Source organism: Pholis gunnellus (genome assembly GCF_910591455.1).
Source record: "Pholis gunnellus genome assembly, chromosome: 15".
Lineage (NCBI taxonomy): Eukaryota > Metazoa > Chordata > Actinopteri > Perciformes > Pholidae > Pholis > Pholis gunnellus.
Genome location: NC_136542.1, coordinates 7840293 through 7856810, shown reverse-complemented (window position 1 = coordinate 7856810; position 16518 = coordinate 7840293). Strand labels below are relative to the sequence as shown.

The window sequence follows — 16518 nt, the reverse complement described above, 5'->3', positions numbered from 1 at the left end:
TCTTTTGTGTCAATTGTCAATTCATTTGTTATTTGTTATTTAGCTGTGCAGATGCTCCAATATATTACACATTTTTTATCAGACTTTTCAAGGATGAAAATACACTAAAATATTGTGCTTTTCATGTTTGCTAACATAAAACATGAAACTTTCTATGTGTGTTATACAATCCAATAAAGTGTCATATAATAAATAGTGATCTTTATAAAAACCTAAATCTTTAAGGCTTTTTGATGTCATATTTTCCACCAGTGGATGTTCCCAAGGAGCCCAAGAAGGAACCAAAGGAACAAATCAAACCTAAACCTGTGATACCAGGTAATGCAAAGCATCCATAGAGCCACACCGCTAGCATGGCTCAAAATACTGTTTGTGACACATGAACAGTTTTCATGACAATACAATATTTGGAAACTTTAGGTGTACTTTAAAAGTACTTACTCACATAGAGTCCCTAAGAGAGGCTTGACTGGAGCCTAAAGAAGGCTAAATTGATTTATGTTTCTTTTGTTCAATGAAGGCTATATTTATTTTCTCAGTATAATTTAAATGAAATCATTCAATTTTATTTATTTATTTTTTTTTACAGATGCTGGACCCAAAAAGGCTGCAAGGAGGATTAAAGTGGTCAAGAAGGAGGTTGCTTCTGTCCTGAAGAAGGAACATCTTAACATTACAAAAGCAGGTGAGACAATACAGAATGTAAAAGATCTGGTCAAAGTGACATTTTATTCTTGTGGTTAGTATTTGATGAATTTTACAGTAGCCCAGTTGCTTAAATGCACTGAAAAGAGAGACTGTCCTCACCCAAGAACTATAGTATTGGTCACTTGTTTCTCGAATAGTCTTTCACAAAAATCACATAACAATCACATAATCTGTTAAATATATTTTCATAAATGTATTCAGCTACATTGCAAGATATGACAGACTTCACCTGCAATACCATGTAAAATAAAATAAAAATGAAATAGTCCCTGAAATTGTTTCCTGCTGTTCATTTCAGCTGATGAACCCAAGAGGGCAGTAAAGGTGCTGAAAGCTGCAAAAAAGCAGACAGTTCCTGTCCTGAAAAAGGAGCATGTGAATGTTACGAAGACAGGTACGTAACAGAGTCACTGTAACCACGTGTTAACTGTAAGCTACAGTGTCTGTGAGGTCATGAACAAAACAACTTGATATGTATCAATCTGACATATCAAGTATTAAATCCAACCGTATTTTAACAAAGTGTTGTCCTTGACTCATACAGTGTTCTACCAATACATGTTTAACGTGAAGCTAAGATGAGCTAATGAATTATATTTTTATATATTCCCCATTAATAGAGGTTCCTGAAGTTTCTAAGGTGAAAGCCAAACCAGAACCTGCAAAGAAAGGTAAGAACAAGCTTTTATTATGTTTTGTCAATTCATTTGTAAAAGTATCTTGAATCTGATGTTTTCAGTTTAGTTGCTGAATAACCTAATATCTCAATAATGAATCCAACCAATACGAGAATTAAACGTAAACATATTCTAGATATAATGCATATTTTTGGTATACTGACTTTTTATGTGTTTTACACATAACAAGTTACATATCCAAGAAAAGTGTCACATAATATATACTGATCTTTACGAATTCCACCAGTGGCAGTTCATAAGGAGCCCAAGAAGGAACCAACGGAAAAACTCAAACCTACACCTGTAAAACCAGGTAATGCAAAGCATCCATGAAGCCTACAAGCATGTCAAAATTCTATAATGATACATGAACAGTTTTCATGACAATACAATATTTGTCAACATTAGTTGTAATTTAGAAGTGCTTACTCATAGTATAGAGGCCTGACTGGAGCCTAAAGACGGATAGATTGATGTGTTTCCTTTGTTGAATCAATGTAACCATATGTGAACTTTAAGCTGCATTGTGACTTTGAGTATCACAAACAATAGGCAATCTTTAAAATATCAAGTGAAAGATTACATTTCACTATATTTTAACAGTGTTATCCCTATTTAAGAAGAAGTATTGCATAAAGTGCTACCATTACATGTTTAATGTGAAACTAAGATGAGCTTATGAAATATATTTTTAAATATTCCCCATTATTAGAGGTTCCTGAAGCTCCTAAGGTGAAAGCCAAACTAGAACCTGCAAAGAAAGGTAAGAATATGCTTATATTCTTTTGTGTCAATTGTCAATTAATTTGTTATTTGTTATTTAGCTGTGCAGATGCTCCAATATCTTATACATTTTTTATCAGACGTTTCAAGGATGAAAATACACTAAAATATTGTGCTTTTCTTGTTTGCTAACATAAAACATGAAACTTTCTATGTGTGTTATACAATCCAATAAAGTGTCATGTAATAGATAGTGATCTTTATAAAACCTAAATCTTTAAGGCTTTTTGACGTCATATTTTCCACCAGTGGATGTTCCCAAGGAGCCCAAGAAGGAACCAAAGGAACAAATCAAACCTAAACCTGTGATACCAGGTAAAGCAAAGCATCCATAGAGCCACACTGCTAGCATGGCTCAAAATACTGTTGTGACACATGAACAGTTTTCATGACAATACAATATTTGGAAACTTTAGGTGTACTTTAAAAGTACTTACTCACATAGAGTCCCTAAGAGAGGCTTGACTGGAGCATAAAGAAGGCTAAATTGATTTATGTTTCGTTTGTTCAATGAAGGCTATATTTCCTTTCTCAGTATAATTTAAATGAAATAATTCAATTTTATTTCTTTTTTTTTTTTTACAGATGCTGGACCCAAAAAGGCTGCGAGGAGGATTAAAGTGGTCAAGAAGGAGGTTGCTTCTGTCCTGAAGAAGGAACATCTTAACATTACAAAAGCAGGTGAGACTATACAGAATGTAAAAGATCTGGTCAAAGTGACATTTTATTCTTGTGGTTAGTATTTGATGAATTTTACATTGAAACAATTGTTTAAATGCACTGAAAAGAGAGACTGTCCTCACCCAAGAACTATAGTATTGGTCACTTGTTTCTCAAATAGTCTTCCACAAAAATCACATAATAATCACATAATCTGTTAAATATATTTTCATACATTTTTTCAGCTACATTGCAAGATATAACAGACTTCACCTGCAATACCTTGTAAAATAAAAATGAAATAGTCCCTGAAATTGTTTCCTGCTGTTCATTTCAGCTGATGAACCCAAGAGGGCAGTAAAGGTGCCGACAACTGCAAAAAAGCAGACAGTTCCTGTCCTGAAAAAGGAGCATGTGAATGTTACGAAGACAGGTACGTAACAGAGTCACTGTAACCACGTGTTAACTTTAAGCTACAGTGTCTGTGAGGTCATGAACAAAACAACTTGATATGTATCAATCTGACATATCAAGTATCAAAATCCAACCGTATTTTAACAAAGCGTTGTCCTTGACTCATACAGTGTGCTACCAATACATGTTTAACGTGAAGCTAAGATGAGCTACTGAATTATATTTTTAAATATTCCCCATTAATAGAGGTTCCTGAAGTTTCTAAGGTGAAAGCCAAACTAGAACCTGCAAAGAAAGGTAAGAGCAAGCTTTTATTATGTTGTGTCAATTCATTTGTAAAAGTTGAATCTGATGTTTAGCTGTATAAATGCTCCATAACTTAATATCTCACCAATCTTTGATCAGAGAATTCAAGATATTATAATCATTTTGTATACTTACACTAACTATTTATGTGTAAAGCACATAAAAAGATATATCTTTAAAGAAGATGTCACATAATAAATACTGATCTTTATATAAACCTAAATCTTAAAGGCTTTTTCATGTCATATTTTCCACCAGTGGCAGCTCGTAAGGAGCCCAAGAAGGAACCAAAGGAAAAACTCAAACCTACACCTGTAAAACCAGGTAATGCAAAGCCCTCCATGAAGCCTACAAGCATGTCAAAATACTGTTATGATACATGAACAGTTTTCATGACAGTACAATATTTGTAACTATTAGTTGTAATTTAGAAGTGCTTACTCATAGTATAGAGGCCTGACTGGAGCCTGAAGAAGGATAGATTGATATGTGTCTTTATTTCTTTCCTCAGTGTATTCTATGTGAAACTGTTCAATCAGCTTTGCCTTTTTATTTCAGACGATGGACCCAAAAAGGCTGCAAGGAGGATTAAAGTAGTCAAGAAGGAGGTTGCATCTGTTCTGAAGAAGGAACATCTCAATGTCACAAAAGCAGGTGAGATAACAGAATTTAAAAGATCTGGTCAAAGTGATATTTTATCCATGTGGTTAGTATTTGATGAATTTTAGAGTTTTCTGTACGAATCAATTATATTTTGTGAACATTCATCAATAATATAGAGGTTCCTGAAGCTCCTAAGTTGAAAGCCAAACTAGAACCTGCAAAGAAAGGTAAGAACAAGCTTTTCTTTTAGCTCTTTTAATGGTCCGTAACCATATATCTCACCAATAATTTAATCAGATGTTCAAGAATGAAAATATACTTACACATTATGCATATATTTGGTGTGCTGACAGATTGTATGTGTACAACAGATACATAATTATATATCAAAAGAAAGTGTCACATTATAAACAGTTATCTTGATCCACTTATTCACCAGTGGCCGCTCATAAGGAGCCCAAGAAGGAACCAAAGGAACAAATCAAACATAAACCTGTAAAACCAGGTAATGCAAAGACTCACGGATGCTGCATTCTAACCCATTTGGGGACTGTCTTAATCAGAGAGGAATGTAAAAATCAGAGAAATTGTAGCTGAAACACTAAATATCCTTACATCAACAAATTTATACCCCATTTATATAAATGAGAGTCGGCTAAAAAACAATCTCTCTGCGTAATGCAATAGTTCAGCAGCACCACAAACTGCATCAAAGGCAAATCTCCACTAACTCTCTCTCCTATTTTGTGACACAGAAGTTCCAAAGGAAAAGGCCAAAGTGTCTCCTGCTAAGAAAGGTAACAACCACAGTATTTGTTTGTTCTAAGTTCTTGATATTGTTTTCAATTACCAAAAAGCTAAAATGATTAATTGTTACAATGGAAATAAAACCATCCCGGTTGTGCTTTTCACACACAGAAGCTGCTGCTCCTATAGTCAAACCAGTCGACATGAAAAGAGGTATAACTTGTGAATTTTATAATAACATAAGGATAATAAACTAACTAAATCTTGAACTGCAATAACATGTATGTGTGTTGTATTTTCTATTTTTTGCTGCTGACAGAACAAGACGGCGCTCCCAGAAATGCCTCTCTGGTGAAACAGAGAGTCAAAATAGTGCCGATGAAAAAAGGTAAATTACTTTTGGTTTATATGTTTTATCGGATTCAGATTCTTCCATGTTTTAGTGGGTTGAGTCTATGAGCCTAAGCCTACACGTGTGTATTTGTTTTCAGAAGTCAAGGCGCCCAAAGAGAAAGTCAAAGCAGTTTCTGCAAAGACAGGTAAGGCACATTTTAAACATTATATATCTCCAAAATATGTATGTCATCAAGGTTTGGTTTCATCATTAAATATGTTTTCTTTAGCAGCTGATGTTTCAAAAGAGAAGCCTAAACCAGTTCTAACAAAGAGAGGTGAGGCGCATGCTTGTATTTAGCTTCATCATTTTTCATCTTGTTTTCTGGAATGACAAACCTAAAATCTTCTGACACAGAACCTGCTCCGCTCAAGGCAAAACCAGTCCCAGTAGTCAAAGGTAAGAGGGCATTAATCAACATTAATGTTTATGCTTAAATAATAAAGCAATTAGTTTTCCTATACTCATTCACTTTTTTTCTCACAGCGGCAGAAGTAACGCACAAAAATGTCTCAATAACAAAGGAGAAAGTGAAGGTTGTGCCACTAAAGAAAGGTATATCTTTTTGTTTACACACTGATTCTAATATCTTTCATATGTTCACCGCTTTTTATTTAATTGTATCCTTTCAAAACAATATTTTATTTTTCATAGTGCCTGTAACTCCAAAAGAGAACGTCAAACCAGCACCAACCAAAACAGGTAGTTACAGAGATTAAATTAGTTTTATCAAACAAATATAATGCATATTTAAATTAGACCTAAATTATATGAAATGTGAAAAAATTACTATAATATTATTTACTGAGTCGTCTTTTATTTTGAAATGAGCTATAATCACATTAACAACTTTTATATGTTTGTTGTTATTTGCTTTAGGAGCTGAGGTTCTCAAGGAGAAGAAGGCCGAGCCAGTGACTCCCACAAAAGGTTTGTTTTTCTCCATTCATTTGCATTTATCTCTCTTTTGTTTTTAATCGGTTTACTTTGTGGTTTCCCACTGAAATGTTCACAATGGAATTAATCGGCCCGTGTATTGCTCTAGCATCTGTTATCAAAACTAAACCTAAATCTGCTGAAAGGAAGAAAGGTATGCAGCAGACGTGTGTTTCTGTAGCTATTAGTATATGTGGCTGCTGATGAAATGCTCATACAGACTCCGCGCTTTATTTCCACATAATAACTCAAAACAGTAATATCATCATTGATAAAATGTGTTGGTACATTGGTGTTATGTGAATTGTCAATTTGGTCACTTTTCATGTACACGCTTCAATGTAGGCTTACAAGTTTATTCTAATGAATTGTGATTTCCTAAAACAAAAAACTTTGAAGAACTTGATATTTTGGAGATGCATGTTTTTCACGCTGCAGAGATGACGTGCTTTATCTAAGATGCATTGTGTGTGTGATCGGTTTTCTAGGCTTGTAGCTTTTCAAATAGATTTATTGTGACATTTCCCCTCCTTTCTTTTAATATAGAAGCTGTTGTAAAAGAAAAGGCAAAGGAAAAAACCTCACATAAAGGTGCTGATTAGTTGCACATAGTGTGGCTGCATTTTCCACTTTTCAGATTCAGAGTATGTAAGATAAATGCCAGATTTCCAGAAAATGTTAATAGCAGACATCTTGAATCAAATCAAATCAAAAGAAATGTTGTGTAGTTTAAGAACATCTGTCGAAAAGTAAGTTTAATCACGCCACTTGTTTTTTTTTCTTCTTTCTCTTTAGAACCTAAGACCAAGACAGTTCTTGCCAAAAAAGGTAAAGCCGATACAATCCATCATTATTTGGCAAAAGCTTAACGATCCTTAACACAAATCATTTTCATTACACTCAGCACCTGAGGTGACAAAGGAGAAGCCTAAGCCAGCTCATGAGAAGAAAGGTAAGTGTCAACAACAACAGAAAATCATAGACAAGACACAAGACATTTTATTTTTATTTTTAAATTGTGAAAAGTCACAATTTAAGAATATTTTTTTTTTTCATTTATGAATTAGCTCCTTCTAAAACTGAGGATGACACAAAGAAGGAACAGGTCAAATCCCTCCTAAAGAAGAAAGGTAGCCTGCACTTGATTTTCTGTGTTTGGTATCAAATAATTAGGCACTAATTATGTATTACTGCTGTGTTACTTCAGCAACCATAACAAACTAGATGACAAAGCTTACTGAGTACCAACACATGCTTACATTCTTATCTACCCAGAGCCTACAGAGCCAAAGGGGAAAGTCAAACCAAAAGGTACCACGGTCATGTTTGGTGACAAATGTACTGAATAGGAAAAACAAAAAACATCCTTTTGTGCCAGTTTAGCATTTTTCATTTTTTAGCATTGAGTATTGTCACAAATAAACATGCATTAATTACCTTTTTTCCCAGCATTGCTGAGGAAAAAGGCCAAACCAGTCCATGTAAAGAAAGGTACATTAGTCGCGCTTCAGTTGGAGCAGTAATCCATATGTGACACTGTAATTATAGCGATCTAGTCACACAGTGTAGGTCAATGTATTGTGATTGGATTGCCCAGGAGAGAAACAAGCATTTTGCTTATGAGATCCAACAATAAATCAACATTATGTATCGTAAATGGAAAGTGATTTCACTGCATGAGCGCAACAGGCAAACTGCTGTTTCCATACAGTGATTCTGAGGAATACTGTCTGCATACACAGATGTTGTTAGGCTTTTATAACTCACCTCGCTTACCTTTTAAAACGTAGACAATAAAGAGCTGAGATTTTCAAAGCAAAGGCCACTAACCCATCAAACATTACCAATGTGCTGTAAACGTTGAGATGTGTGGAACGTATCTGGACGCTTCACGCCCTTTGCAGTGGAAGATTCCTCCTAAAATGAAATGATAATACATGCAGAGAATATGAAATAGACATTGCATCGAGCTAGAAGCATCAAAAGTGGACAAACCAACGGTAGTGAAGTGATTATTGTTTTTGCAGAAAAACAAACAAAAAGGTACAAATCGATAATATGTATCCGTTCAACAGAGATGCACTTTTTAAAACTAATTACTGCTTTCTAGTTGTAGATCCCTCATGCTCTGCAAGCTGCTTTTAGAGATTACATTCATCTTGTTGTTGCAATGCTGTGGCCCCAGCTGCAATATGCATTGTTGTAAAAGGAGCTAATAGTGGCTTCCGCTCTCAAGTTCTGTGTCTCACCTGACCTTAGTTTCCCTTTTGCAGAACTGGAGACTTCGAAAGAAAAGGACAAACTTGCTGCAGTGAAGAAAGGTAAAGTGTTTAGTGCTGTGACAATTGTATATTATTTCACAGCTATTTAGATCAATTTGTTATGGAACAAGCCAGGAGTCCATTGGAGATGCATTTGAGTCTATGTTCACAGTTTATCATATATGCTGCTGAATCAATTGCATTTCCTTCCTTATGATGCAGCCATTTCTAGGGAAAAGGCCAAACTAGCCCGTGTGAAGAAAGGTACATTTGTGGCGCTTCATTAGAGGCAGCTCTTTATGCAACCACGTTACCTTCGTGGTAATCAGATTACAACATGTCATCTGAAGGCTGAGAATATTTTCCTGCTGAATGTGAAAATGTCTATAAGTCCTTTATAGAAAACATCTCAAATTAAGATTTGTACACATTTATATTCAGTAAGAAACTATTTTGCTATAGGTTTATAGACAATAATTTACAGAATACTACAATAGATTATTTTTCTATAAACCATACATGATACATCATAGGTTTATAGACAACAAGTGCATAGTTGGGCAATAGTATCCAGTGTCTTACTGAACACGCATGCTGGTAGCTTTAACAATCCTAAGAAGTCTCTTGGTGGTGATGTGTTCACTGCTTGCTTTGCCATTAAACCTTAAGCATGTCCTTTCACAACAACATATAAGTTTGAAGTAAATGAGCCACAGCCAATGTCATTCTGGAACTAGAAAAACATGCATATTTTAGTTACTTTACTTTTTTAGTTACTTTTTTAGTTACTTTACTTTTAAAGTTACTTTTTTAGTTACTTTACTTTTTTAGTTACTTTTAAAGTTACTTTACTTTTAAAGTTACTTTTTTAGTTACTTTACTTTTAAAGTTACTTTTTTAGTTACTTTACTTTTAAAGTTACTTTTTCAGTTACTTTACTTTTTTAGTTACTTTTAAAGTTACTTTACTTTTAAAGTTACTTTTTTAGTTACTTTACTTTTAAAGTTACTTTTTTAGTTACTTTACTTTTTTAGTTACTTTTAAAGTTACTTTACTATTAAAGCATATATGCTGACCTGGCTTACACAAGCAAGAAAGGAAACCCCTTTAACTTTCACGCAGCTGTAAAATGAAACAAAACATTACGTTTTGTTGTGGCTGGCAATGAAGCTATGTTGTAATTGTCCATTTCTTGCCTACTTATGTTCGTTTCATATTTGCAAAACAGCGTATGAGGTTCTAACAGAAAAAGTCAAAGCCACCGCAACAAAGAAAGGTACAGCATGCGACCAGCTTTAAGTAGTGTTTCAATACTTCAGTTCATCTACGATATGCTGGACAATTATGGAAACTTTGTGATTCATTGCAGAGGTCAGAGCTCGTAAAGAAAAACCAGAGCCTGTAAAAAAAGGTATCTTGATTGTTAAGAAACTGCCTCTGTGACCGTTTATAGTACACCTGCTAGCCTGCTGTACACTGGAGACAAAAATAACTATTATTTATTTATTTTAGAAAAAACAGTTGAGAAGAGGGCAACCAAAGAAGAGAAAGCTAAAGGTACAGTACAGCAGTCGTTGTCTATTCTGCGGGAAGTGGTTTGAATCTTTGACTAATAATTATTATGAATCTGTTTATTTACAGAGGACAGAGTTCTTAAAGAGATACAGGAGCCAGCAAAGAAAGGTAAAACTGTTTGTTAAACAACTCAATTCTGAATCTTCCACCTTTATTTTAACCCACAAAATGCTCTTTTTGTTGCAGAAAGATCTGCTGAGAAGAAAGTTGCCACGGAGGAGAAATTAAAAGGTGGTCTACTGTATAGGAAAGCAGTATTATAGAGTAATGTATCACTGTATTGTTTTATGATTAACATTGAGTTCTTATTTTGATAGCTGAGCCTTCTGTATCAGACAGCTTTCAAATGGAAGGTAAGTACGAAGTCGCCTCTCATAACCGAAATATCACACAAGTGTGCAAATTGCATGCGCGCTCTACTTCCAGGATGCCAGAGAGAGGCGAGGTACACAGTGTACTGAACTGTACCGCCGTATGTTGTTCTGTCCACAGAGGAGCCCTACTTCCAGTGTTTCTTTGTGGACGAGGACGAGGCCCAGTTTCCTTTCTACGCCTTCTCACCGCTGCAGATTTGAAGCTTCAGCCTGAATCCAGTCTGAGGTTTACAATTGAGTCAATTTTACTGATAATGACGAGGTCAGGTCACGCCCCCAGCTGCTGAAACGCAGCCTGCTGTTCACTGCTGGTTTTCATGAGAAAACCCTGGACAGCAGGAGATGATGGGGGGATTTAATGTGACGAATGTCCGATTTTCTTTTACTTCCAGATTTGGTTGAGCTCTCGTACCAAATACATGCAGCCCAGTGTCATTCCTTTCCAATGTGTTGTTTATTTTTTTGTCTTTAATTGTTTTGAAAGGTGGATATCTTGAGAATGATGGAACAACATAGTATATTACCTCGGTGGATCGTTCATGTAGATGCTCACAGCAACACATGCAAATAAAAAATATGATGGTGCATTTTATTTTTAAAGAAGGAACATTTATGCTGTAAACAGGGTACAAAAACAGCCACAAATGCGGATTCAAGGCGGACAGAGGTTCAATTCCCACATTTACTTGAAAAGTGGTTTGTACAGTATTCGTACATACATTTTTATGCACCATGTGTAATTTCAGCATTTTCCTTCATTGCATTGTAGATGGCCATATTTTGTAATGCTTAACGTATCCAGCTTTTAAAGCCCTTGAATCTACAATTGGGCATTTATAGTGTTTGAGCATTATTCCATAATTCTTGATATTATTTCAGTAATTTCGAGGAAACCTTGTTTTTCACACATATTGCTCTGCCTAATGAAAGGAAAGTGTTTTTTTCTGTTTTTGTCTACTGTCTGTTATGTGTCAAAAGGAATGACCACGCACTGTATATGAGAGCTCCCAAACGTACAGGTGAAACTCTACCTTTAAAGTCTTATTTAACTGCCGACATGTGCGGCTCCTCATTTTGACATTGGCGCTAAAAACAAGCATTGCATTGCCTGTACTATGAGAATGAATAAATGACGACATGTTGGAAAAGCTTTTTTCCAACTGCTCACTCTGTTCCAATTCTTCTACTTTAAGGCATTTGAATTTGACGCCACTTGTTTTTAGTCAATGAGAGGGCGAGTATCACTCTTTTTTTGCACTGTTTCAAAGATGTTTTACAAGCTGGAACATCAACAGTCGGGCACATGTGATGGATTTTTTTTGTCAGTCAAAAGGGATGTGGCTAACAGCAATTCCTTGATAGACCAAAAACTGTGTGCAAAAATGTAGAAACAGGATATATTGTAGTAACCTTTTGAACAGGTTCTTAACATATATATGACATTAATGCATATCTTATATTATTACATCCCATTTACCGTATATACAGAAGGTAACAGGATTCATATTACATTTTACGAAGATCCTGTGCTGTGATGTACAGTATGGGTTACATGATTTCAGATTGATTTCGAATACTAGTATTGGTTAAAAATGAAATCCAAGTCACATGTTTGAAATCTCTGAAGAGTAATAGTGTGAAAGATGATGACGTGAGCTGCGAGAATCAGCTGTTTACAGGTTAAGTTGAAAACCTGAATGTTATTCTTAACCTTGTTTATGTTGACATCGAGTGTAACACTGAAATGAAACATTTACATATTGGATTATATCTGCACATCATGTGATTACACTCTAAATGAATGCAGATGGCGTCAGATGTAAACTGGTACGTTATTTCTTGGCTTGCACCAGCTGTTGTTTACTAATGGCTCTTTATATTTTTGCTCCATATGCCGCATAGAAGACAGTTATTAGAGATTATGGCACTAATCCCAAATCTACTCAAAAGTAAATCCCCTTATCTTTTCTATTAGAATAATAAAAACAAACTCTTTATTAGTCCATACAGTAGATGGTGCATAAGACCCTGTGCAGCTCACAGTGAGCTCAGGCTCCTGTCATTGACTGTAACAGCTTGAGTTTTATGGTGATGCTCCTTTATCACGGTTGTAGCTGTGTGTTTTGTTTTCAAAATGGCAGTGGACTGTCTTTGAATATTTATTTTGAGATAGTGAATTTTAATTTAAAAAAAGTTATTGTTGCTAGAATAAAGGAAGGCTTTTAGATTTATGGTGACAATAGATGAACATTTGTTTTAATTGTTTTAACTGAATTGTACCTAAAACTCACTTGTAAACATGTGCAATACATACATTTTTTTGGGAATATCTCATTGATGAGAGCACTGTATGTTTATCTAATAGTCCTTGAATGAAATGTGCATGATGATGTGTGTGTGTGTGTGTGTCTGTGTGTGTGTGTGTGTGTGTGTGTGTGTGTGTGCGTGCGTGTTTTATGCTCACAAATGTTTTTGTGATATTTTTTCCCCTACTTTGAGAATGGCAACACTACATACTTGAACTTATAAATCATTTGATAACAATAACTGACATATGTCTGTCAGTGATGTTGCGAACAAGAAGTTATCAAGTTAAAATAATACTGTTGTAAATAGTTGAATAAGTAAAACAGAGAGATTTATCCCCTGAACCATTACTACTGCAACTGCTCTTTAAACTGCAGTTAAAATCATATGTATCATTTGTCAATTACATCTTCTTTGTGAATAGTAGAACATTTGACATTAAAACATAGCAATGCAAGTGTGTCTTTTGTGAGTCTCGTCTTTCCAACACAAAGAGTAAGTCCATACAAACTGAAGGGGACAACAGTAGATGGTCAGTTCCTCGTGCTGTATTTCCCCATTGAGGCCCGAGAGGGGTTACTACTGGTCAGTTCACACCGCTGACAGATTCCACACAAAGAGGACACTGCCTGTACTCTCCTGGGTAGCGCATTGAGAACAAAAGAAGCTACGCTAAACTATTATCTCTCACGATTTCTCCAAGAGGGAATCTGATAATCTCCCTATTCTACATTTTCAGTGCGATTGTGCTGCTGTGAAAATTGTTACATAAACTGGCCTGAACTTGCCTTGTAACCGTTTTCACCCGAAATACTTACGCAAATGATTTTGCCTGCTTTTGTGGGAATAGAGGCTTTTTTTTTTTTTTGCATACTGTATAACTGGAGCATAAAGACGTATATTGATTGAAATTAATTCAGTGAGCCACGGCCCAATGAGCTCCACTCCAGTTATCACAGTGTCTTTGTGTCGCACGCTATTCAGAGGTGGCCAAAAGCTTGGCAGCCTGTGCATTGAGATAAGAAGAATGGCCACTTGTAGTCACAGTGTTCAGTAGGCAGGACACAACTCATAGGGGCAGGACAGCTTGGCTTCTTAAAATGTGGGAAAGACGGAGGAGAGATGGTGGAACTTTAAAATGAACACAAAACACCATCCTGTAGTTTATACAAATACTGTAAAACAGTTTGAGATCACAAAGGTTTACTGACAGACTCTAATCTTAGACTTTCAACTACTAACTGTGGGTCACTGGCTTGTTCACATCCGGCACAGCGTCCTTGCTTAGCGTTGGCTGTCATCTGTCGTGCCAGCGGCAGCATTCAATCACGGTTGGTCCACACCCCATCGAATGATGCCTCTACGTAATGACACCACAACTAAAACCGGATTATCCCCGAGGCGTGTGACATCACCACACCCGCCCCCCTCCGGCTCCTAGTCTCTGACCATCTGGGGGTTACTAGAGGACATTCGTTCCCATGAGTTCAATGGTCACACTGGCTGCTGCTGCGGCACGGCCGGCTCTGGCCTGCACCGTCACCCTGCAGCTGTCACCTGGAACTTACCCATCACAGGGAAAGCACTGTTCCCACAACTTAGGTTGACATATTTAAAAAAAGAAATGCAGGTACTGATGGAGCTCTCATGACTTTTACATACCAACTGAAAAGTCTGAGACATTAAAGGTTTAGACAAGTATTTTATTTTTCCATTTTAAACATACACTGATCAAAACAGTTTTAGGACCTTCACAGTCTGAATTTTTAACAAAAGATCTTACAAAAACATTTCCCAAAATATGTATCTCATGTTACAACAGCAAATCAAGTGCAAAACCCTGCATACTGTGAAAAACTTAAAAACAAGAGAACACCTTGTTGACCGTTTGCAGCGCATGAATGATTTGCTCATGGAAGTGGATGGGGAAGTTTTCTCATATAGCTTTCTCATATGTGCGGATCGCCTGGACTCCCTCAAAAGTCAAAGTCTGGAGGTCGAGAAGAGACAAAAGCAAAAGACAACCTGTATTACATGATGCCGGTTCATACTTAGATGTGGTTTTAATGCAAAGTCATTCATGTTGGAGGTAAAAGCAGGTTTTCTGCAGTTCATGTGGGTCATTACAACATTAACAAGCCAGTCCAAGTGCTTCACACGAGTACTTTATAATGCGAATGGCTCCATAAACTGATAAATGAAATGACAATGACAAGTACAAAGTTTCCTCTCACTTGTAGTTAATTTCATACTATATTAAGTTTTGTGTGTTTAATCTTACCGCCACCAGCTTCCCATCCTTGATTTCTCTGACAAATTTGGTCTCCTTGCCGTCCCACTTCTGCACGTGCACGAGTTTGTCTCCTTCCATGCTGAAGACAGACTGCAAGCACAAGCACAGTGTACATTTGAACCATCTCCAAACGTAGAGTCATGTTACACCCTGACTTTTTACTCAGCTTACTTTGACATGTCGGTCATCGATTGTGGTCTCATCAAACTCCTCTCCGAGTTTGGAGGAGATCTCGGTGTTCTTGAAGGTGCTCAGGGTTTTAATCACAACTTTCTCCCCATCCTGGCTGATCACTACTGTGGGTTTGGTGACGTTGCCCACTTGTCTTGTGGCAAAACCAACACCTGTCAAAAACAGTGCCTTTAGTAGTAATGCATTATTATGGTGGACACAAATTAAGTCAATAACAACTATTTATTTTACTTATTTTCTGTACTGACCGTGAAAATATTTGCGAAAAATAAGCCACTATCCGAGAAACACAATATTGCTCACACTAAAATCATATCTTATATTTCAAGCAGAACAGTTAATTATCTTACCAAGTATCTTCATGTATTCATCAAAGTTCTGGCTGTCGACCAGGTGCCATGTCGCGCAGAAAGCATCAACCATTTTTGCAAGTGCTATTGGTCCAGTTCAGTATGAAGCAGTCAAACTCGTCTCTGTTCTCCGTGCAGTAAATCCTGCAGCGTGTCCGCCCGCCAAATTAATACTGGGACAGGGGGGCGGGGACTCGAGCGGCAGCGGGAAATCTGATTGGATGTTCCAAAACACTTCGTGGGCTGTGATTGGTCAACGCGAAATCACACGCACACAAAAGGCAAGCAACTTGTCTGCGTTTTTTCCCACCATACCTCTCATTTAAACATCTATATATATATATCAAATATATATATTATATCAAGTGTATAGTTCATAGTGTTAACATTTGCGGATTAATGGTAAAAACAACTGAACCCTCCTGTTACTTTTGGGGTCAATTTGACCCCATTCAATGTTTAACGTCTCTAAATAAATGATTGACATCAATTTTGTTCCCGCTTCATATTAAATGACTTTTCCTAATTTAACGGGGACAACTGGGTAAATATAAAATTAACATGACGATATGTTTTCAATGTCCTGTACACATGCTGTACACATGCTGTACACATCGGTGTTCTTTGGGGTCAATTTGACCCCAGGCTGTTTTAGCTGCATGTATAAAACATGTAAGGTCATCCACAGGTCAGAGGGTGCCTTGTCACAGACACAAGATCTGCACCTGCACCTGCACTATTATCGAATAATCTACAAAGTAACACATTTGAATCAATTTGGTTTTGGTGGGGGGTGGGGGGGATCAGGCTGCAGCTGGGAATGCTGCGCGAGGGGCTACTGTGAGACTGACCGCCTGTGAGTGCTGTAAAAGCTTGCACAGCAGCCTTCTAAACCATTTATCTTGGTGCTCTGTGTTCTCTCTCTTTCTGCTAACAAA

The 16518-nt window shown here is 36.5% G+C and overlaps 2 protein-coding genes across 18 annotated transcripts in view; one reads left to right on the top strand and one right to left on the bottom strand.

The window, feature by feature from the left end:
- Positions 1–13202, top strand: part of LOC306707448 (uncharacterized protein) — a 32863-nt gene extending 19661 nt beyond the window's left edge. For 6 of the 17 annotated variants that reach the window (XM_079174914.1, XM_079174921.1, XM_079174917.1 and 3 more), the window contains 39 exons: positions 253–318; positions 590–685; positions 1007–1102; positions 1329–1379; positions 1633–1698; positions 2098–2148; positions 2391–2483; positions 2754–2849; positions 3166–3261; positions 3489–3539; positions 3807–3872; positions 4107–4202; positions 4328–4378; positions 4591–4656; positions 4907–4948; positions 5070–5111; positions 5218–5286; positions 5390–5437; positions 5522–5569; positions 5650–5691; positions 5779–5847; positions 5947–5994; positions 6172–6222; positions 6338–6382; positions 6775–6819; positions 7024–7056; positions 7133–7180; positions 7296–7358; positions 7504–7539; positions 7678–7719; positions 8502–8549; positions 8712–8753; positions 9718–9765; positions 9859–9900; positions 10002–10046; positions 10131–10172; positions 10251–10295; positions 10382–10417; positions 10557–13202. In XM_079174914.1, coding sequence (XP_079031040.1) covers positions 253–318; positions 590–685; positions 1007–1102; positions 1329–1379; positions 1633–1698; positions 2098–2148; positions 2391–2483; positions 2754–2849; positions 3166–3261; positions 3489–3539; positions 3807–3872; positions 4107–4202; positions 4328–4378; positions 4591–4656; positions 4907–4948; positions 5070–5111; positions 5218–5286; positions 5390–5437; positions 5522–5569; positions 5650–5691; positions 5779–5847; positions 5947–5994; positions 6172–6222; positions 6338–6382; positions 6775–6819; positions 7024–7056; positions 7133–7180; positions 7296–7358; positions 7504–7539; positions 7678–7719; positions 8502–8549; positions 8712–8753; positions 9718–9765; positions 9859–9900; positions 10002–10046; positions 10131–10172; positions 10251–10295; positions 10382–10417; positions 10557–10639 — 2243 coding nt within the window. In that variant the 3' untranslated portion in view covers positions 10640–13202. The remainder of the gene's footprint in view (positions 1–252; positions 319–589; positions 686–1006; positions 1103–1328; positions 1380–1632; positions 1699–2097; positions 2149–2390; positions 2484–2753; positions 2850–3165; positions 3262–3488; positions 3540–3806; positions 3873–4106; positions 4203–4327; positions 4379–4590; positions 4657–4906; positions 4949–5069; positions 5112–5217; positions 5287–5389; positions 5438–5521; positions 5570–5649; positions 5692–5778; positions 5848–5946; positions 5995–6171; positions 6223–6337; positions 6383–6774; positions 6820–7023; positions 7057–7132; positions 7181–7295; positions 7359–7503; positions 7540–7677; positions 7720–8501; positions 8550–8711; positions 8754–9717; positions 9766–9858; positions 9901–10001; positions 10047–10130; positions 10173–10250; positions 10296–10381; positions 10418–10556) is intronic. The other 11 variants (XM_079174922.1, XM_079174920.1, XM_079174925.1 and 8 more) reach the window with 11 other exon arrangements.
- A 1249-nt stretch (positions 13203–14451) lies between these two features.
- fabp7a (fatty acid binding protein 7, brain, a) lies at positions 14452–15710 on the bottom strand. The gene is made up of 4 exons (XM_079174250.1): positions 15581–15710; positions 15210–15382; positions 15027–15128; positions 14452–14735 (listed from the first exon to the last, which is right to left on the bottom strand). Exons 1-4 carry the CDS (start codon positions 15651–15653, stop codon positions 14682–14684), a joined length of 402 nt encoding a protein of 133 aa, XP_079030376.1. The 5' UTR covers positions 15654–15710; the 3' UTR covers positions 14452–14681.
- Between the last annotated feature and the right edge of the window lie 808 nt (positions 15711–16518).

What these genes read in the sequence shown, in the direction of transcription:
- fabp7a (XM_079174250.1), bottom strand. Translation starts at nt 15,653, where the DNA reads ATGGTTGATGCTTTCTGCGCGACATGGCACCTGGTCGACAGCCAGAAC. An exon ending in TGAATACATGAAGATACTTG is followed by an intron (nt 15,383 to 15,580) that starts GTAAGATAATTA and finishes TGTTTTTGACAG; the next exon opens with GTGTTGGTTTTGCCACAAGA. An exon ending in TCGATGACCGACATGTCAAA is followed by an intron (nt 15,129 to 15,209) that starts GTAAGCTGAGTA and finishes TTGTGCTTGCAG; the next exon opens with TCTGTCTTCAGCATGGAAGG.